This window comes from Nerophis ophidion, unplaced genomic scaffold, assembly GCF_033978795.1.
Source record: "Nerophis ophidion isolate RoL-2023_Sa unplaced genomic scaffold, RoL_Noph_v1.0 HiC_scaffold_361, whole genome shotgun sequence".
Taxonomy (NCBI): Eukaryota; Metazoa; Chordata; class Actinopteri; order Syngnathiformes; family Syngnathidae; genus Nerophis; species Nerophis ophidion.
The window spans coordinates 1608-19284 of record NW_026907281.1 but is presented as its reverse complement, the minus strand read 5'-3'; the positions used below and the strand labels follow the sequence as shown (position 1 = coordinate 19284).

The 17677-nt window shown below is 31.4% G+C and overlaps 1 protein-coding gene across 1 annotated transcript; it reads left to right on the top strand.

The window, feature by feature from the left end:
* The first annotated feature begins 9044 nt into the window (after window positions 1–9044).
* Window positions 9045–15651, top strand: LOC133548040 (uncharacterized). Its single transcript, XM_061893465.1, has 2 exons — window positions 9045–15071; window positions 15483–15651. The coding sequence occupies exon 1, from the start codon at window positions 10229–10231 to the stop codon at window positions 14972–14974; it is 4746 nt and encodes a 1581-aa protein (XP_061749449.1). The 5' UTR covers window positions 9045–10228; the 3' UTR covers window positions 14975–15071; window positions 15483–15651.
* Window positions 15652–17677: the final 2026 nt, after the last annotated feature.

Below are 17677 nucleotides of genomic sequence, written 5' to 3'. Positions count from 1 at the left end.
TATACACTAAACATGTATTTAATATTAATACACTAAACATATTTAATTATGTACTAATTATATATTTAATATTCATACAGTATACATGTATTTTTTTAAACATGTATCTAATATGTATACACTAAACATGTATTTAATATCAATACGCTGAACATGTATTTAATATTTATACACTAAACATGTATTTAATATTTATACACTAAACATGTATTTAATATTCATACACTAAACATGTATTTAATATTAATACACTAAACATGTATTTAATAATCATATACTAAACGTATATTTAATTAAATATTAATCATATATTTAATATTCATACAGTAAACATGTATTTATTATCCTCTAAATAAGGCACACTTGGAAATAATGAATTTCTTTATGTGTGCAGTTGCGGCAGAAGTCCACAGGAGGGCGCACGTTCCCTCTTAATAAGTCTGCCCCCCCACATAAGTTATGACCTAGTTTTATCGACCAGGCCTATTGGCCTTTTTCCTTCTTCTTTTTTTACTTTTATTTTTATTTATTTTTTACATAATTTAGGTTTCTCATACACGTATATTCATACACTAAACATGTATTTAATATTCATACACTAAACATGTATTTAATATTCATACACTAAACATGTATTTAATATTAATACACTAAACATGTATTTAATATTCATACACTAAACATGTATTTAATATTCATACACTAAACATGTATTTAATATTCATACACTAAACATGTATTTAATATTAATACAAAAAACTTGTATTTAATTTTAATAAACTAAACATGTATTTAATATTAATACACTAAACATGTATTTAATATTTATATACTAAAATTGCATTTAATATTTATACATTAAATATGTATTTATTATTTATACACTGAACATGTATTTAATATTAATTAACTAAGCAAGTATTTAATATTTATACACTAAACATGTATTTAATATTTATACAAAAAACATCTATTTAATATTTATACACTAAACATGTATTTAATATTTTTACATTAAATATGTATTTATTATTTATACACTGAACATGTATTTAATATTAATTAACAAACATGTATTTAATATTCATACACTAAACATGTATTTAATATTTATACAAAAACATGTATTTAATATTAATACACTAAACATGTATTTAATATTTTTACACTAAACGTGTATTTAATATTTATACACTAAACGTGTATTTAATATTAATACACTAAACGTGTATTTAATATTAATACACTAAACATGTATTTAATATTAATACACTAAACATGTATTTAATATTTTTACACTAAACGTGTATTTAATATTCATACACTAAACATGTATTTAATATTTGTACACCAAACATGTATTTAATATTAATTAACCAAACATGTATTTGATATTTATACACTAAACATGTTTTTAATATTTATACAAAAAACATGTATCTAATATTTATACACTAAACATGCATTTAATATTAATACACTAAAAATGTATTTAATATTCATACACTAAACATGTATTCAATATTCATACACTAAAAATGTATTTAATTTTAATAAACTAAACATATATTTAATATTAATACACTAAACATGTATTTAATAATTTTACACTAAACATGTATTTAATATTTATACACCAAACATGTATTTAATATTTATACAAAAAAACATGTATTTAATTTTAATAAACTAAACATATATTTAATATTAGTACACTAAACATGTATTTAATATTCATACACTAAACATGTATTTAATATTTATACACCAAACATGTATTTAATATCAATACACTGAACATGTATTCAATATTTATACACTAAACATATATTTAATTATAAATTAATTATATATTTAATATTCATACACTAAACATGTATTTAATATTTATACACTAAACATTGATTTAATATTAATACACTAAACATGTATTTAATATTAATACACTAAACATGTATTTAATATTTATACACTAAACATGTATTTAATATTCCTACACTAAACATGTAGTTATTATTCTTACAATTAATATGTATTTAATATTAATACAAAAACATGTATTTAATTTTAATAAACTAAACATATATGTAATATTAATACACTAAACATGTATTTAATATTTTTACACTAAAAGTGTATTTAATATTTATACACTAAACATGTATTTATTATAAATACACTAAACATGTAGTTATTATTCATACACTAAACATGTATTTAATATTAATACACTAAACATATATTTAATATTTATACACTTAACATGTATTTAATATTAATACCAAAACATGTATTTAATTTTATACACTAAATATATATTTAATATTAATACACTAAACATGTATTTAATAATTATACACTAAAATGGAATTTAATAATAGACTAAACATGTATTTAATATTTTCACACTAAACTTGTATTTAATATTCATACACTAAACTTGTATTTAATATTCATACACTAAACATGTATTTAATATTCATACATTAAACATGTAGTTATTATTTATACACTAAACATGTATTTAATATTCATACACTAAACATGTAGTTATTATTCATACACTAAACATGTATTTAATATTAATACACTAAACATGTATTTAATATTAATACAAAAACATGTATTTAATTTTAATAAACTAAACATATATTTAATATTAATACACTAAACATGTATTTAATATTCATACATTAAACATGTAGTTATTATTTATACACTAAACATGTATTTAATATTAATACACTAAACATGTATTTAATATTAATACAAAAACATGTATTTAATTTTAATAAACTAAACATATATTTAATATTAATACACTAAACATGTATTTAATATTCATACACTAAACATGTTTTTAATATTAATACAAAAACATGTATTTAATTTTAATACACTAAACATGTATTTAATATTCATACACTAAACATGTATTTAATATTCATACAATAAACATGTATTTGATATTTATATACTAAACATTTATTTAATATTCATACACTAAACGTGTATTTAATATTTTTACACTAAACATGTATTTAATATTAATACAAAAACATGTATTTAAGTTTAATAAACTAAACATATATTTAATATTAATACACTAAACATGTATTTAATATTCATACACTAAACATGTAGTTATTATTTATACACTAAACATATATTTAATATTAATACACTAAACATGTATTTAATATTTATACACTAATCATGTATTTAATATTCATACACTAAATATGTATTTAATATTCATACACTTAACATGTATTTAATATTTATACACTAAACATGTATTCAATATTCATACACGAAACATGTATTTAATATTTATACACTGAACATGTATTTAATATTCATAAACTAAACATGTATTTAATATTCATACTTTAAACATGTATTTAATATTCTTACACTAAACATGTATTTAATATTCATACACTAGACATGTATTTAATATTACTACACTGAACATGTATTTAATAATCATATACTAAACGTATATGTAATTATATACTAATCATATATTTAATATTCATACAGTAAACATGTATTTATTATCCTCTAAATAAGGCACACTTGGAAATAATGAATTTCTTTATGTGTGCAGTTGCGGCAAAAGTCCACAGGAGGGAGCACGTTCCCTCTTAATAAGTCCGGTCCTCTCCGTCTCTCTATCTCTCTTTTTCCTTTTTTTGGTTTCTTTTTTTTTTTTACATAAGTTTGGTTCCTCTTACACTTATATTTATACACTAAACATGTATTTAATATTAATACACTAAACATGTAGTTATTATTAATACACTAAACATGTATTTAATATTTATACACTAAACATGTATTTAATATTCATACACAAAACCTGTATTTAATATTAATACAAAAAACATTTATTTAATTTTAATACACTAAACATGTATTTAATATTCATACACTAAACATGGATTTAATATTCATACACTAAACTTGTATTTATTATTAACACACTAAACATGTATTTAATATTAATACACTAAACATGTTTTAATATTCATACACTAAACATGTATTTAATATTAATACAAAAACATGTATTTAATTTTAATAAACTAAACATATATTTAATATTAATACACTAAACATGTATTTAATATTTATACACTAAACATGTATTTAATATTCATACACTAAACATATATTTAATATTAATACACTAAACATGTATTTAATATTTATACACTAAACATGTATTTAATATTCATAAACTAAACATGTATTTAATATTCATACACTAAACGTGTATTTAATATTAATACAAAAACATGTATTTAATTTTAATAAACTAAACATATATTTAATATTAATACACTAAACATGTATTTAATATTTATACACTAAACATGTATTTAATATTAATACCAAAACATGTATTTAATTTTATACACTAAATATATATTTAATATTAATACACTAAACATGTATTTAATAATTATACACTAAAATGGAATTTAATAATAGACTAAACATGTATTTAATATTTTCACACTAAACTTGTATTTAATATTCATACACTAAACTTGTATTTAATATTCATACACTAAACATGTATTTAATATTCATACATTAAACATGTAGTTATTATTTATACACTAAACATGTATTTAATATTCATACACTAAACATGTATTTAATATTAATACACTAAACATGTATTTAATATTAATACAAAAACATGTATTTAATTTTAATAAACTAAACATATATTTAATATTAATACACTAAACATGTATTTAATATTCATACATTAAACATGTAGTTATTATTTATACACTAAACATGTATTTAATATTAATACACTAAACATGTATTTAATATTAATACAAAAACATGTATTTAATTTTAATAAACTAAACATATATTTAATATTAATACACTAAACATGTATTTAATATTCATACACTAAACATGTTTTTAATATTAATACAAAAACATGTATTTAATTTTAATACACTAAACATGTATTTAATATTCATACACTAAACATGTATTTAATATTCATACAATAAACATGTATTTGATATTTATATACTAAACATTTATTTAATATTCATACACTAAACGTGTATTTAATATTTTTACACTAAACATGTATTTAATATTAATACAAAAACATGTATTTAAGTTTAATAAACTAAACATATATTTAATATTAATACACTAAACATGTATTTAATATTCATACACTAAACATGTAGTTATTATTTATACACTAAACATATATTTAATATTAATACACTAAACATGTATTTAATATTTATACACTAATCATGTATTTAATATTCATACACTAAATATGTATTTAATATTCATACACTTAACATGTATTTAATATTTATACACTAAACATGTATTCAATATTCATACACGAAACATGTATTTAATATTTATACACTGAACATGTATTTAATATTCATAAACTAAACATGTATTTAATATTCATACTTTAAACATGTATTTAATATTCTTACACTAAACATGTATTTAATATTCATACACTAGACATGTATTTAATATTACTACACTGAACATGTATTTAATAATCATATACTAAACGTATATGTAATTATATACTAATCATATATTTAATATTCATACAGTAAACATGTATTTATTATCCTCTAAATAAGGCACACTTGGAAATAATGAATTTCTTTATGTGTGCAGTTGCGGCAAAAGTCCACAGGAGGGAGCACGTTCCCTCTTAATAAGTCCGGTCCTCTCCGTCTCTCTATCTCTCTTTTTCCTTTTTTTGGTTTCTTTTTTTTTTTTACATAAGTTTGGTTCCTCTTACACTTATATTTATACACTAAACATGTATTTAATATTAATACACTAAACATGTAGTTATTATTAATACACTAAACATGTATTTAATATTTATACACTAAACATGTATTTAATATTCATACACAAAACCTGTATTTAATATTAATACAAAAAACATTTATTTAATTTTAATACACTAAACATGTATTTAATATTCATACACTAAACATGGATTTAATATTCATACACTAAACTTGTATTTATTATTAACACACTAAACATGTATTTAATATTAATACACTAAACATGTTTTAATATTCATACACTAAACATGTATTTAATATTAATACAAAAACATGTATTTAATTTTAATAAACTAAACATATATTTAATATTAATACACTAAACATGTATTTAATATTTATACACTAAACATGTATTTAATATTCATACACTAAACATATATTTAATATTAATACACTAAACATGTATTTAATATTTATACACTAAACATGTATTTAATATTCATAAACTAAACATGTATTTAATATTCATACACTAAACGTGTATTTAATATTCATACACTAAACATGTATTTAATATTAATACAAAAAACATGTATTTAAGTTTAATAAACTAAACATATATTTAATATTAACACACTAAACATGTATTTAATATTTATACACTAAACATGTATTTAATATTAATACACTAAACATGTACTTAATATTCATAAACTAAACATGTATTTAATATTCATACACTAAACGTGTATTTAATATTCATACACTAAACATGTATTTAATAACAACACAAAAAACATGTATTTAAGTTTAATAAACTAAACATATATTTAATATTAATACACTAAACATGTATTTAATATTTATACACTAAACATCCATCCATCCATTTTCTACCGCTTATTCCCTTTCGGGGTCGCGGGGGGCGCTGGCGCCTATCTCAGCTACAATCGGGCGGAAGGCAGTGTACACCCTGGACAAGTCGCCATCTCATCGCAGGGCCAACACAGATAGACAGACAACATTCACACTCACATTCACACACTAGGGCCAATTTAGTGTTGCCAATCAACCTATCCCCAGGTGCATGTCTTTGGAAGTGGGAGGAAGCCGGAGTACCCGGAGGGAACCCACGCATTCACGGGGAGAACATGCAAACTCCACACAGAAAGATACCGAGCCTGGATTTGAACCCAGGACTGCAGGACCTTCGTATTGTGAGGCAGACGCACTAACCCCTCTGCCACCGTGAAGCCCTACACTAAACATGTATTTAATATTAATACACTAAACATGTATTTAATATTCATACACTAAACATGTATTTAATATTAATACACTAAACATGTATTTAATATTTATACACTTAACATGTATTTAATATTAATACAAAACATGTATTTAATTTTAATAAACTAAATATATATTTAATATTAATACACTAAACATATATTTAATATTCATAAACTAAACATGTATTTAATATTCATACACTAAACATGTATTTAATATTAATACACTGAACATGTATTTAATAATCATATACTAAACGTATATGTAATCATATACTAATCATATATTTAATATTCATACACTAAAAATGTTTTTAATATTCATACACTAAACATGTATTTAATATTAATACACTAAACATGTATTTAATATTTATACACTTAACATGTATTTAATATTAATACAAAACATGTATTTAATTTTAATAAACTAAATATATATTTAATATTAATACACTAAACATATATTTAATATTCATAAACTAAACATGTATTTAATATTCATACACTAAACATGTATTTAATATTAATACACTGAACATGTATTTAATAATCATATACTAAACGTATATGTAATCATATACTAATCATATATTTAATATTCATACAGTAAACATGTATTTATTATCCTCTAAATAAGGCACACTTGGAAATAATGAATTTCTTTATGTGTGCAGTTGCGGCAGAAGTCCACAGGAGGGCGCACGTTCCCTCTTAATAAGTCCGGTCCTCTCCGTCTCTCTCTCTGTCTTTTTCCTTTTTTTTTTGTTTCTTTTATTTTTTTTTACATAAGTTTGGTTTCTCATACACTTATATTTATACACTAAACATTGATTGATTGATTGATTGATATATTTTTATTTCAAATATGCAAAAAAAACCAAAAAAAAAAACAAGAGCAAGCATGATCCAATACAGTGCTGTAGCCTTAACGGCTAGTATAACAAAATGAAAACAATGAAGAATAAAAAAAACAAAAAAAACAAATGAGCATTCGACTTTTTTTTTTTTTTTTTTTTTTTTACATATTTGAAAAGGAGTGAGAAGAAGTATACACTTATTTAATCCCACCCCTTTTCTTTAAATCATAAATTACTCTGAGCTCGAACTTCCTTGTTCACTCTATGTACAAACTTAATGAACTTGTATATAAATAAATGATAAATATATACATACATATGCACACTACACACATACATGATAAATATATACATACATATACACACTACACACATACATGATAAATATATACATACATATGCACACTACACACATACATGATAAATATATACATACATATGCACACTACACACATACATGATAAATATATACATACATATGCACACTACACACATACATGATACATATATACATACATATGCACACTACACACATACATGATACATATATACATACATATGCACACTACACACATACATGATAAATATATACATACATATGCACACTACACACATACATGATAAATATATACATACATATACACACTACACACATACATGATAAATATATACATACATATGCACACTACACACATACATGATACATATATACATACATATGCACACTACACACATACATGATAAATATATACATACATATGCACACTACACACATACATGATAAATATATACATACATATACACACTACACACATACATGATAAATATATACATACATATGCACACTACACACATACATGATAAATATATACATACATATGCACACTACACACATACATGATAAATATATACATACATATACACACTACACACATACATGATACATATATACATACATATGCACACTACACACATACATGATACATATATACATACATATGCACACTACACACATACATGATAAATATATACATACATATGCACACTACACACATACATGTGTCATGCCCGGCTCTGCCGGTTAGTGTTTGGGGCACTTTGGTCCTCCGACCCGCAGGTGGAGCTGTCGGTTGCTGCCGGTTAGTGTTTGGGGCACTTTGGTCCTCCGACCCGCAGGTGGAGCTGGTCTGTGAAGACGTGCAACATCTCAGAGGGCTGCTGATTGGGCGGCCTATAAAAGGCCTCCCAGCAGCATGCTCTCTCTCTCATGCTCTCTCTCTTTCTCTCTCTCGTCCCACAGGCACATTCGTTTGGTGACCGTATGGTCACGGCAACGACGGCCGGGATTAGCACCACACTAACACCCTTTTGGGACAACACTCATTTACTGATACATTCCTTGGTTAATTCACATTACTGATCACTGATACATGTTGTAAATAAAAGATCTGTTGGCTAAAATGTACAAATCGGTGTGGTCTCCCTTAATGTTACAGCCACTAACAAGCCAGTGGTTGTGACATATGGGGGCTCGTCCGATCTTTGGTAGTAACTTTAGGCTATGGTAATTCCTTCTACTGGCTATGGCAGCGTAGGAAGGTGCGTAGAGCTCTTTGTATTGAGTATTCCTTCTACTGGCTTTTGGAGCGTAGGAAGGTGAGTAGAGCTGAGTTACTAATTGTGTACTGCTGATAGTCAGTTGGGGCCTGTTATCAGTTAGTTAATTGGGGGATCTACTGATTTGTACTTTTGAGGCTTTGTTTGACCGTGCAAGTTAGGTAGACACTGAATTGTTTGTTCCAGCCATCTTGGTTCAGTTTCATTGCAGTTTGTAGCATTGCATTCAGCCTCTTAGGAGCTGTCGCCTTTATCCCCATCTAGTACGGGTTCTAGGTTCCTGCTGTCACAGAGCCTGGGCGAGGGCACCGCCTTGGAGAAACGGCTGAATCGGCTTTGTCGGGATGGTACGTCTCCACAGGTATTGGTGAGTAAATGATCCTCGTCCTCGGGCTCTGTGTGAAAATAGATTAGTCTAGTGGGGGGAAAATGTTTAGGGGGATGCTCCGAGGTTAGTTTGCTGTGTTAACATAACTGTAATGTTTTAGAGACCTGGTTAGATTGGTTGGAGAGAGAGAGCCTAGCGTAATTAGAGCTAGTTTTTGGTTGGGTTGTTTTTTTCAGTAGTTTCATTGTTTGTTTGGTACAGTAGCCAGATTGGTACTGACGGCCTGGGTTGAGCAGGATGGAGGCTTTTGTGGAAGCACCATCTGAGAAATTGTTGTTTGCCCTTAATAAGGAACAGTTGTTGCAATTGGCAGAAAAGTATGGCATGGAATTGTCATCAGCCATTAGAACTGGTAAGAAGGGACCCTTGCGTGACTCCATTCACGAGTTTTTGTGTGAGCAGAGCATTTTACCTTCAGGAAAAGGTGGTGACGCTCATGTGAAGGGTATGTCAGAGCCTATGCAGTCAGAGAGGGTAGGCATACTGACTTTTGAGCAACAAAGAGAGATGAAGGCACTTGAATTTGAGTGGGCGCAACAGGCTAAGGAGAAAGAACGTCTTTTTGAACTGGAAAAAATCAAATTAGAACGAGGATTGCAACAGCAAGCAGATATGGAGAGACTCAAATTTGAAAAAGAAATGGATTTGAAAAAAGGTGAAATGGACCTTACAGTACAGCTTGAGAAAATTAAAATTGAACAGGATCGTTTGAAACTAATGTCAGAAGGTAAGATTAGTGGAAATCTGTCCGGGTCAAGTATGGATAGCATGGTAAAGTATGTTCCAAAGTTTGACGAACGTGACCCAGACGTGTTTTTCTCACTGTTTGAACAGATGGCCTCTGACAAAAAGTGGAGTGAAGAGGATAGAACGGTGCTTTTGCAAACTGTACTAGTAGGACGCGCACGGGAGGCATACTTGGCATTAACACCTGTTGATAGGCACAAGTATGCTGAGGTGAAAAAAACGGTCTTGAAATGTTATGAACTGAATCCAGAAGCTTACAGACAACGTTTCAGAAACTGGCGTAAACGTAATAATCAGACCCATGCTGAAGTGGCAAGAGAGTTGAGTACTTATTTTAACCGGTGGCTCACTTCAGAGTCTGTCTCAACTTACGAAAATTTGCGTGATTTGTTGATTTTGGAGCAGTTTAAGAACATTGTACCAGATCGAATTGCAACCTACATTAATGAGCAAAAGGCAAAGTCAGTGGAGGAGGCAGCCTCGCTTGCTGATACCTTTGTGTTGACTCATAAACGTAAGCCTTACAGCAGTCCTCCACGGTATAATAGCCACCAACGTTATGATCCTGCTCGTTCTCCTCCACAACGTTCTCCTCCTCGTTATGGTCGTAGTTCAAATCGATCCAATTATGGCAATTCCAGTAATGTTCCTAAATTTGATAATGGAAGTAGCAAATCTCGCCCAAGCCCGACGAATAAATGTCATTACTGTTTGCAGGAGGGACATTGGAAAAAGGACTGCCCGCTGTTGAAAGGCCGTAAATCTAATGCCAAGGTAGCTGGGTGTGTTTCTGTTGTGCATCCAGTTGATTTTGGCGTCTCTGATCTAACACCGTTACCTCGTTTGGAAGTTCATTGTGAGCAAGTGATTGAAGATGGTGCATCTGTGTCAGACGAGCAGACGAAATCAGTAGAGTCAGCTGCGTCTGATTTCGCTCCATTCATTAGTGATGGCTGGGTGTCATTGGTTGGAGAGACACAAAAAGTTCCAGTTAAAATCTTAAGAGACACTGGGGCATCTGAAAGTTTCATTTCTGGAGCAGTTTTGCCATTTTCCACAGCATCTGACACTGGGAAATGTGTTTTGATTAGAGGAATAGGCATGCAGTCATTTTCTGTACCGTTGCACAAAATTCACTTGTGTTCAGGATTTGTGAATGGGGAGGTGACTATTGCTGTGAGACCGTCTCTGCCTATGCAGGATATCCATGTAATTCTGGGGAACAATTTGGGTGGGTGTTTAGTTTCTTCACCTCCAGTTGTTACACCTGTACCGCTATCTGTAGAGGAGCCAGACGCGTGTTGTCAAGAATTCCCAGAAGTGTTTACTGCTTGTGCTGTGACTAGGGCAATGTCTCGCACGCAGGCGCAATCGTCGGATGTGTCCAAATCTGTGCCTATTTTTGTTCCTGAGCTGCCCGAACCTCTGTCATGTCAAGATTTAATTGAGGCACAAAAGAATGATCAGAGCTTTGAGAAATATTTTGCCTTAGCTTCTACTAATCCAACGATGGGTTACTTCATTCAGAATGGCGTTTTGCTGCATACGTGGTTGCCAGGTGTTGATCCTGAAGTGGCAGGTCAGGTGATTCAAGTGATGGTACCTGACAAATACCGTGATTTGATTTTGAGAACAGCCCATGGAGCAGAGTCTGGGCATTTTGGAGTTAAGAAAACCTACCGACGTCTTTTGGAACATTTTTACTGGCCACGGATGAAACGCCATGTATCTAGATTTGTCAAAGCATGTCATGTTTGCCAGGTTGCGAAACAGAGTACTCCCATTAAACCTGCACCACTTCAACCTATTCCGTCTGTTGGCACACCATTTGAGCATCTCATTATTGATTGTGTAGGTCCACTACCCCCTTCGAAATCTGGTTGTGTGTACCTCTTTACCATCATGTGCCAGGCCACTCGGTATCCAGCAGCGTATGCCTTGAGAACAATTACCACAAGGTCAATATTGAAATGTTTGTCTAAATTCATTTCTGTCTTTGGCATTCCAAAGGTAATTCAGAGCGACAGAGGGTCTAACTTTACCTCCAGAACATTTGCTGCAGCGTTGAAGTCGATGCAGGTGAAGCACAATTTGAGCAGCGCGTATCACGCACAGAGTCAGGGGGCATTGGAGCGCTGGCATGCCACGTTGAAGTCTCTCTTGCGCGGTTACTGTGTTGAGATGCGGAGAGATTGGGAGGAGGCGTTGCCATGGCTCTTGTTGTCTGCGCGTGGTGTAGTTCAAGAAAGCACTGGTTTTAGTCCAAATGACCTAGTCTTTGGCCACAAAGTCCGGACCTCACTGTCTGTTTTAAATGCCAATCTGGATCTGCAGAACACTCCCGTCAGTTTCACTGAGTATGTAGATGGTTTTCGTCGTAGGCTGTTGCTTGCATGGAAAGAGGCAACCGAGCATTTGACTAAAGCTCAGGTGAAAATGAAGCTGCGTTATGACCGTAAAGCGAAGATCAGAGTTTTCAATCCAGGTGATCAAGTTTTAGCTTTGCTGCCCATTCCGGGGTCACCATTTACAGCAAAATACTCTGGTCCATTTACGGTTATGAGCCAAGTGTCAGATCTCAATTATTTACTGTCAACTCCTTATCGTAAACGATCACAGCAACTGTGTCATGTGAATTTACTCAAGCCTTACCACTCTGCAGGTTCCGGCAAGGCGGGTGGGATTGCTGCGAGTCCAGTGGGTCTAGCCGTTGGGGTTGGGGAACCGCTCAACTGGCCGGAGGTGGCAGCTTGGGATGAAATGCGCGCACCTGATGATTCAGTGTTACACGGGCGCTTAGATAATACTCAGCAGTTAAAGGAGCTAGATAGTCTCCTCGGTCATTTAAGTGAGGTACAGCGTGAACAGTTGTCGGATTTGATTTTTGAGTTTTTGCCTTTGTTTTCAGACACTCCAACCTGTACCACACTAATTGAACATGACATTGACACACAGGGGGCCCGCCCAATACGACAAAGATTTTATCGAGTGGCTCCCGATAAACAGAAGAGTATGGAGGACAGTGTGCAGTATCTGCTTGATCATGGTCTCGCCAAGCCATCTTACTCCAGTTGGGCATCGCCATGTCTACTGGTGAAAAAGTCAGATAACACCTATAGATTCTGTACGGATTATAGGAAAGTAAATGCTGTGACTAGACCAGATTCTTTTCCATTGCCACGTATCGAGGACTGTGTGGATCAGGTTGGGAGTGCTCGTTATGTCAGCAAATTTGATTTATTGAAAGGTTACTATCAAGTGCCTTTGACGCAGAGAGCGCAGGAGATATCTGCATTCATTACCTCTTCCGGTTTGTACTCGTATACTCGAATGAGCTTCGGTTTGCGGAATGCTCCTGCAACCTTCCAACGGCTCATGAATAGGGTCGTTGGGGGGCTGCAGGGGTGCGCGGTTTATTTGGACGACGCCGTTTGTCATTCAGACAGTTGGGACGAACATTTGGCTCGCATTCGAGCGCTTTTCCAGAGGTTGGTGGCAGCAAACCTCACAGTAAATTTAGCGAAATGCGAGTTTGCGCGTGCCACAGTCGTCTATTTGGGTAAAGTAGTTGGCCAGGGGATGGTGCGGCCCGTTAACGCAAAGGTGGCAGCTATTGATAATTTCCCTGTGCCGGCGACGAAGAAAGAACTTATGCGCTTTTTGGGTATGATCGGGTACTACCGCAATTTTTGCTGCAATTTTTCAACTGTTGTATCTCCTCTGACCAATTTGTTGAAGGGTGGCGCCAAATTCATTTGGTCGGAGGAGTGTCAGCAGGCTTTCCAGAATGCAAAGCTTTTGTTAACATCAGCTCCGGTCCTGGCTGCACCCAAACTGGATCTGCCATTCCAGCTGCAGGTGGATGCAAGCCAGGTGGGAGCAGGTGCGGTCCTCCTGCAGGCTGATGATGATGGAGTAGCCAGACCGGTTTGCTATTTTTCAAAAAAATTCAACAAATACCAATTTAATTATTCAGTGATTGAAAAGGAAACATTAGCATTGATTTGGGCATTGCAACACTTTGAAGTCTATGTGGGAGGGGGTCTCCATCCAATTGTGGTCTACTCAGATCACAACCCTCTCACTTTTCTACAGTCTTTCAAAGGGTCCACCAACCAGCGCCTGTTGCGCTGGGCACTGTTTCTGCAGCCATTCCACCTGTTGATCCGCCATATTCGCGGGGTGGAAAATGTAATGGCTGATGCGCTCTCTCGGGCTCTGGACCAGGAGGTCTAATCATCTCCACTCACTCCTAACCTGCGGTTTTTCTCTGTTTCCCTTAAAGGTCGCTGTCCGGGTACCAGGATTTGCTAGGTGCAGGGAAGGTCGGAGGGTAAGGAGGGTGTTTGGGATGGTTTGGGTTCTGGTTGGTCTGGGGTGGAGGGGAGGTGCGTCATTGGGGATAGAATATAGCTACTGGGGCTACTGTAGGTTTTGGTTTTCTATTTTTTGATGGTGCTTCAGAGACCCAGTTAACACGGGTCTCTGTTTTTAAGGGGGGGGATGTCATGCCCGGCTCTGCCGGTTAGTGTTTGGGGCACTTTGGTCCTCCGACCCGCAGGTGGAGCTGTCGGTTGCTGCCGGTTAGTGTTTGGGGCACTTTGGTCCTCCGACCCGCAGGTGGAGCTGGTCTGTGAAGACGTGCAACATCTCAGAGGGCTGCTGATTGGGCGGCCTATAAAAGGCCTCCCAGCAGCATGCTCTCTCTCTCATGCTCTCTCTCTTTCTCTCTCTCGTCCCACAGGCACATTCGTTTGGTGACCGTATGGTCACGGCAACGACGGCCGGGATTAGCACCACACTAACACCCTTTTGGGACAACACTCATTTACTGATACATTCCTTGGTTAATTCACATTACTGATCACTGATACATGTTGTAAATAAAAGATCTGTTGGCTAAAATGTACAAATCGGTGTGGTCTCCCTTAATGTTACAGCCACTAACAAGCCAGTGGTTGTGACACATGATAAATATATACATACATATGCACACTACACACATACATGATACATATATACATACATATGCACACTACACACATACATGATAAATATATACATACATATGCACACTACACACATACATGATAAATATATACATACATATGCACACTACACACATACATGATACATATATACATACATATGCACACTACACACATACATGATAAATATATACATACATATGCACACTACACACATACATGATAAATATATACATACATATGCACACTACACACATACATGATAAATATATACATACATATGCACACTACACACATACATGATAAATATATACATACATATACACACTACACACATACATGATAAATATATACATACATATGCACACTACACACATACATGATAAATATATACATACATATACACACTACACACATACATGATAAATATATACATACATATGCACACTACACACATACATGATAAATATATACATACATATACACACTACACACATACATGATAAATATATACATACATATGCACACTACACACATACATGATAATATATACATACATATGCACACTACACACATACATGATAAATATATACATACATATGCACACTACACACATACATGATAAATATATACATACATATACACACTACACACATACATGATAAATATATACATACATATGCACACTACACACATACATGATAAATATATACATACATATGCACACTACACACATACATGATAAATATATACATACATATACACACTACACACATACATGATACATATATACATACATATGCACACTACACACATACATGATACATATATACATACATATGCACACTACACACATACATGATAAATATATACATACATATGCACACTACACACATACATGATAAATATATACATACATATGCACACTACACACATACATGATACATATATACATACATATGCACACTACACACATACATGATAAATATATACATACATATGCACACTACACACATACATGATAAATATATACATACATATGCACACTACACACATACATGATACATATATACATACATATGCACACTACACACATACATGATAAATATATACATACATATGCACACTACACACATACATGATAAATATATACATACATATGCACACTACACACATACATGATAAATATATACATACATATGCACACTACACACATACATGATAAATATATACATACATATGCACACTACACACATACATGATAAATATATACATACATATGCACACTACACACATACATGATAAATATATACATACATATACACACTACACACATACATGATAAATATATACATACATATGCACACTACACACATACATGATAAATATATACATACATATACACACTACACACATACATGATAAATATATACATACATATACACACTACACACATACATGATAAATATATACATACATATGCACACTACACACATACATGATAAATATATACATACATATACACACTACACACATACATGATAAATATATACATACATATGCACACTACACACATACATGATAAATATATACATACATATACACACTACACACATACATGATAAATATATACATACATATACACACTACACACATACATGATAAATATATACATACATATGCACACTACACACATACATGATACATATATACATACATATGCACACTACACACATACATGATACATATATACATACATATGCACACTACACACATACATGATACATATATACATACATATGCACACTACACACATACATGATAAATATATACATACATATGCACACTACACACATACATGATAAATATATACATACATATGCACACTACACACATACATGATAAATATATACATACATATGCACACTACACACATACATGATAAATATAT

Excerpts from the sequence above, each read along its gene's own strand:
- LOC133548040 (XM_061893465.1), top strand. The coding sequence starts at position 10,229 with ATGGAGGCTTTTGTGGAAGCACCATCTGAGAAATTGTTGTTTGCCCTT.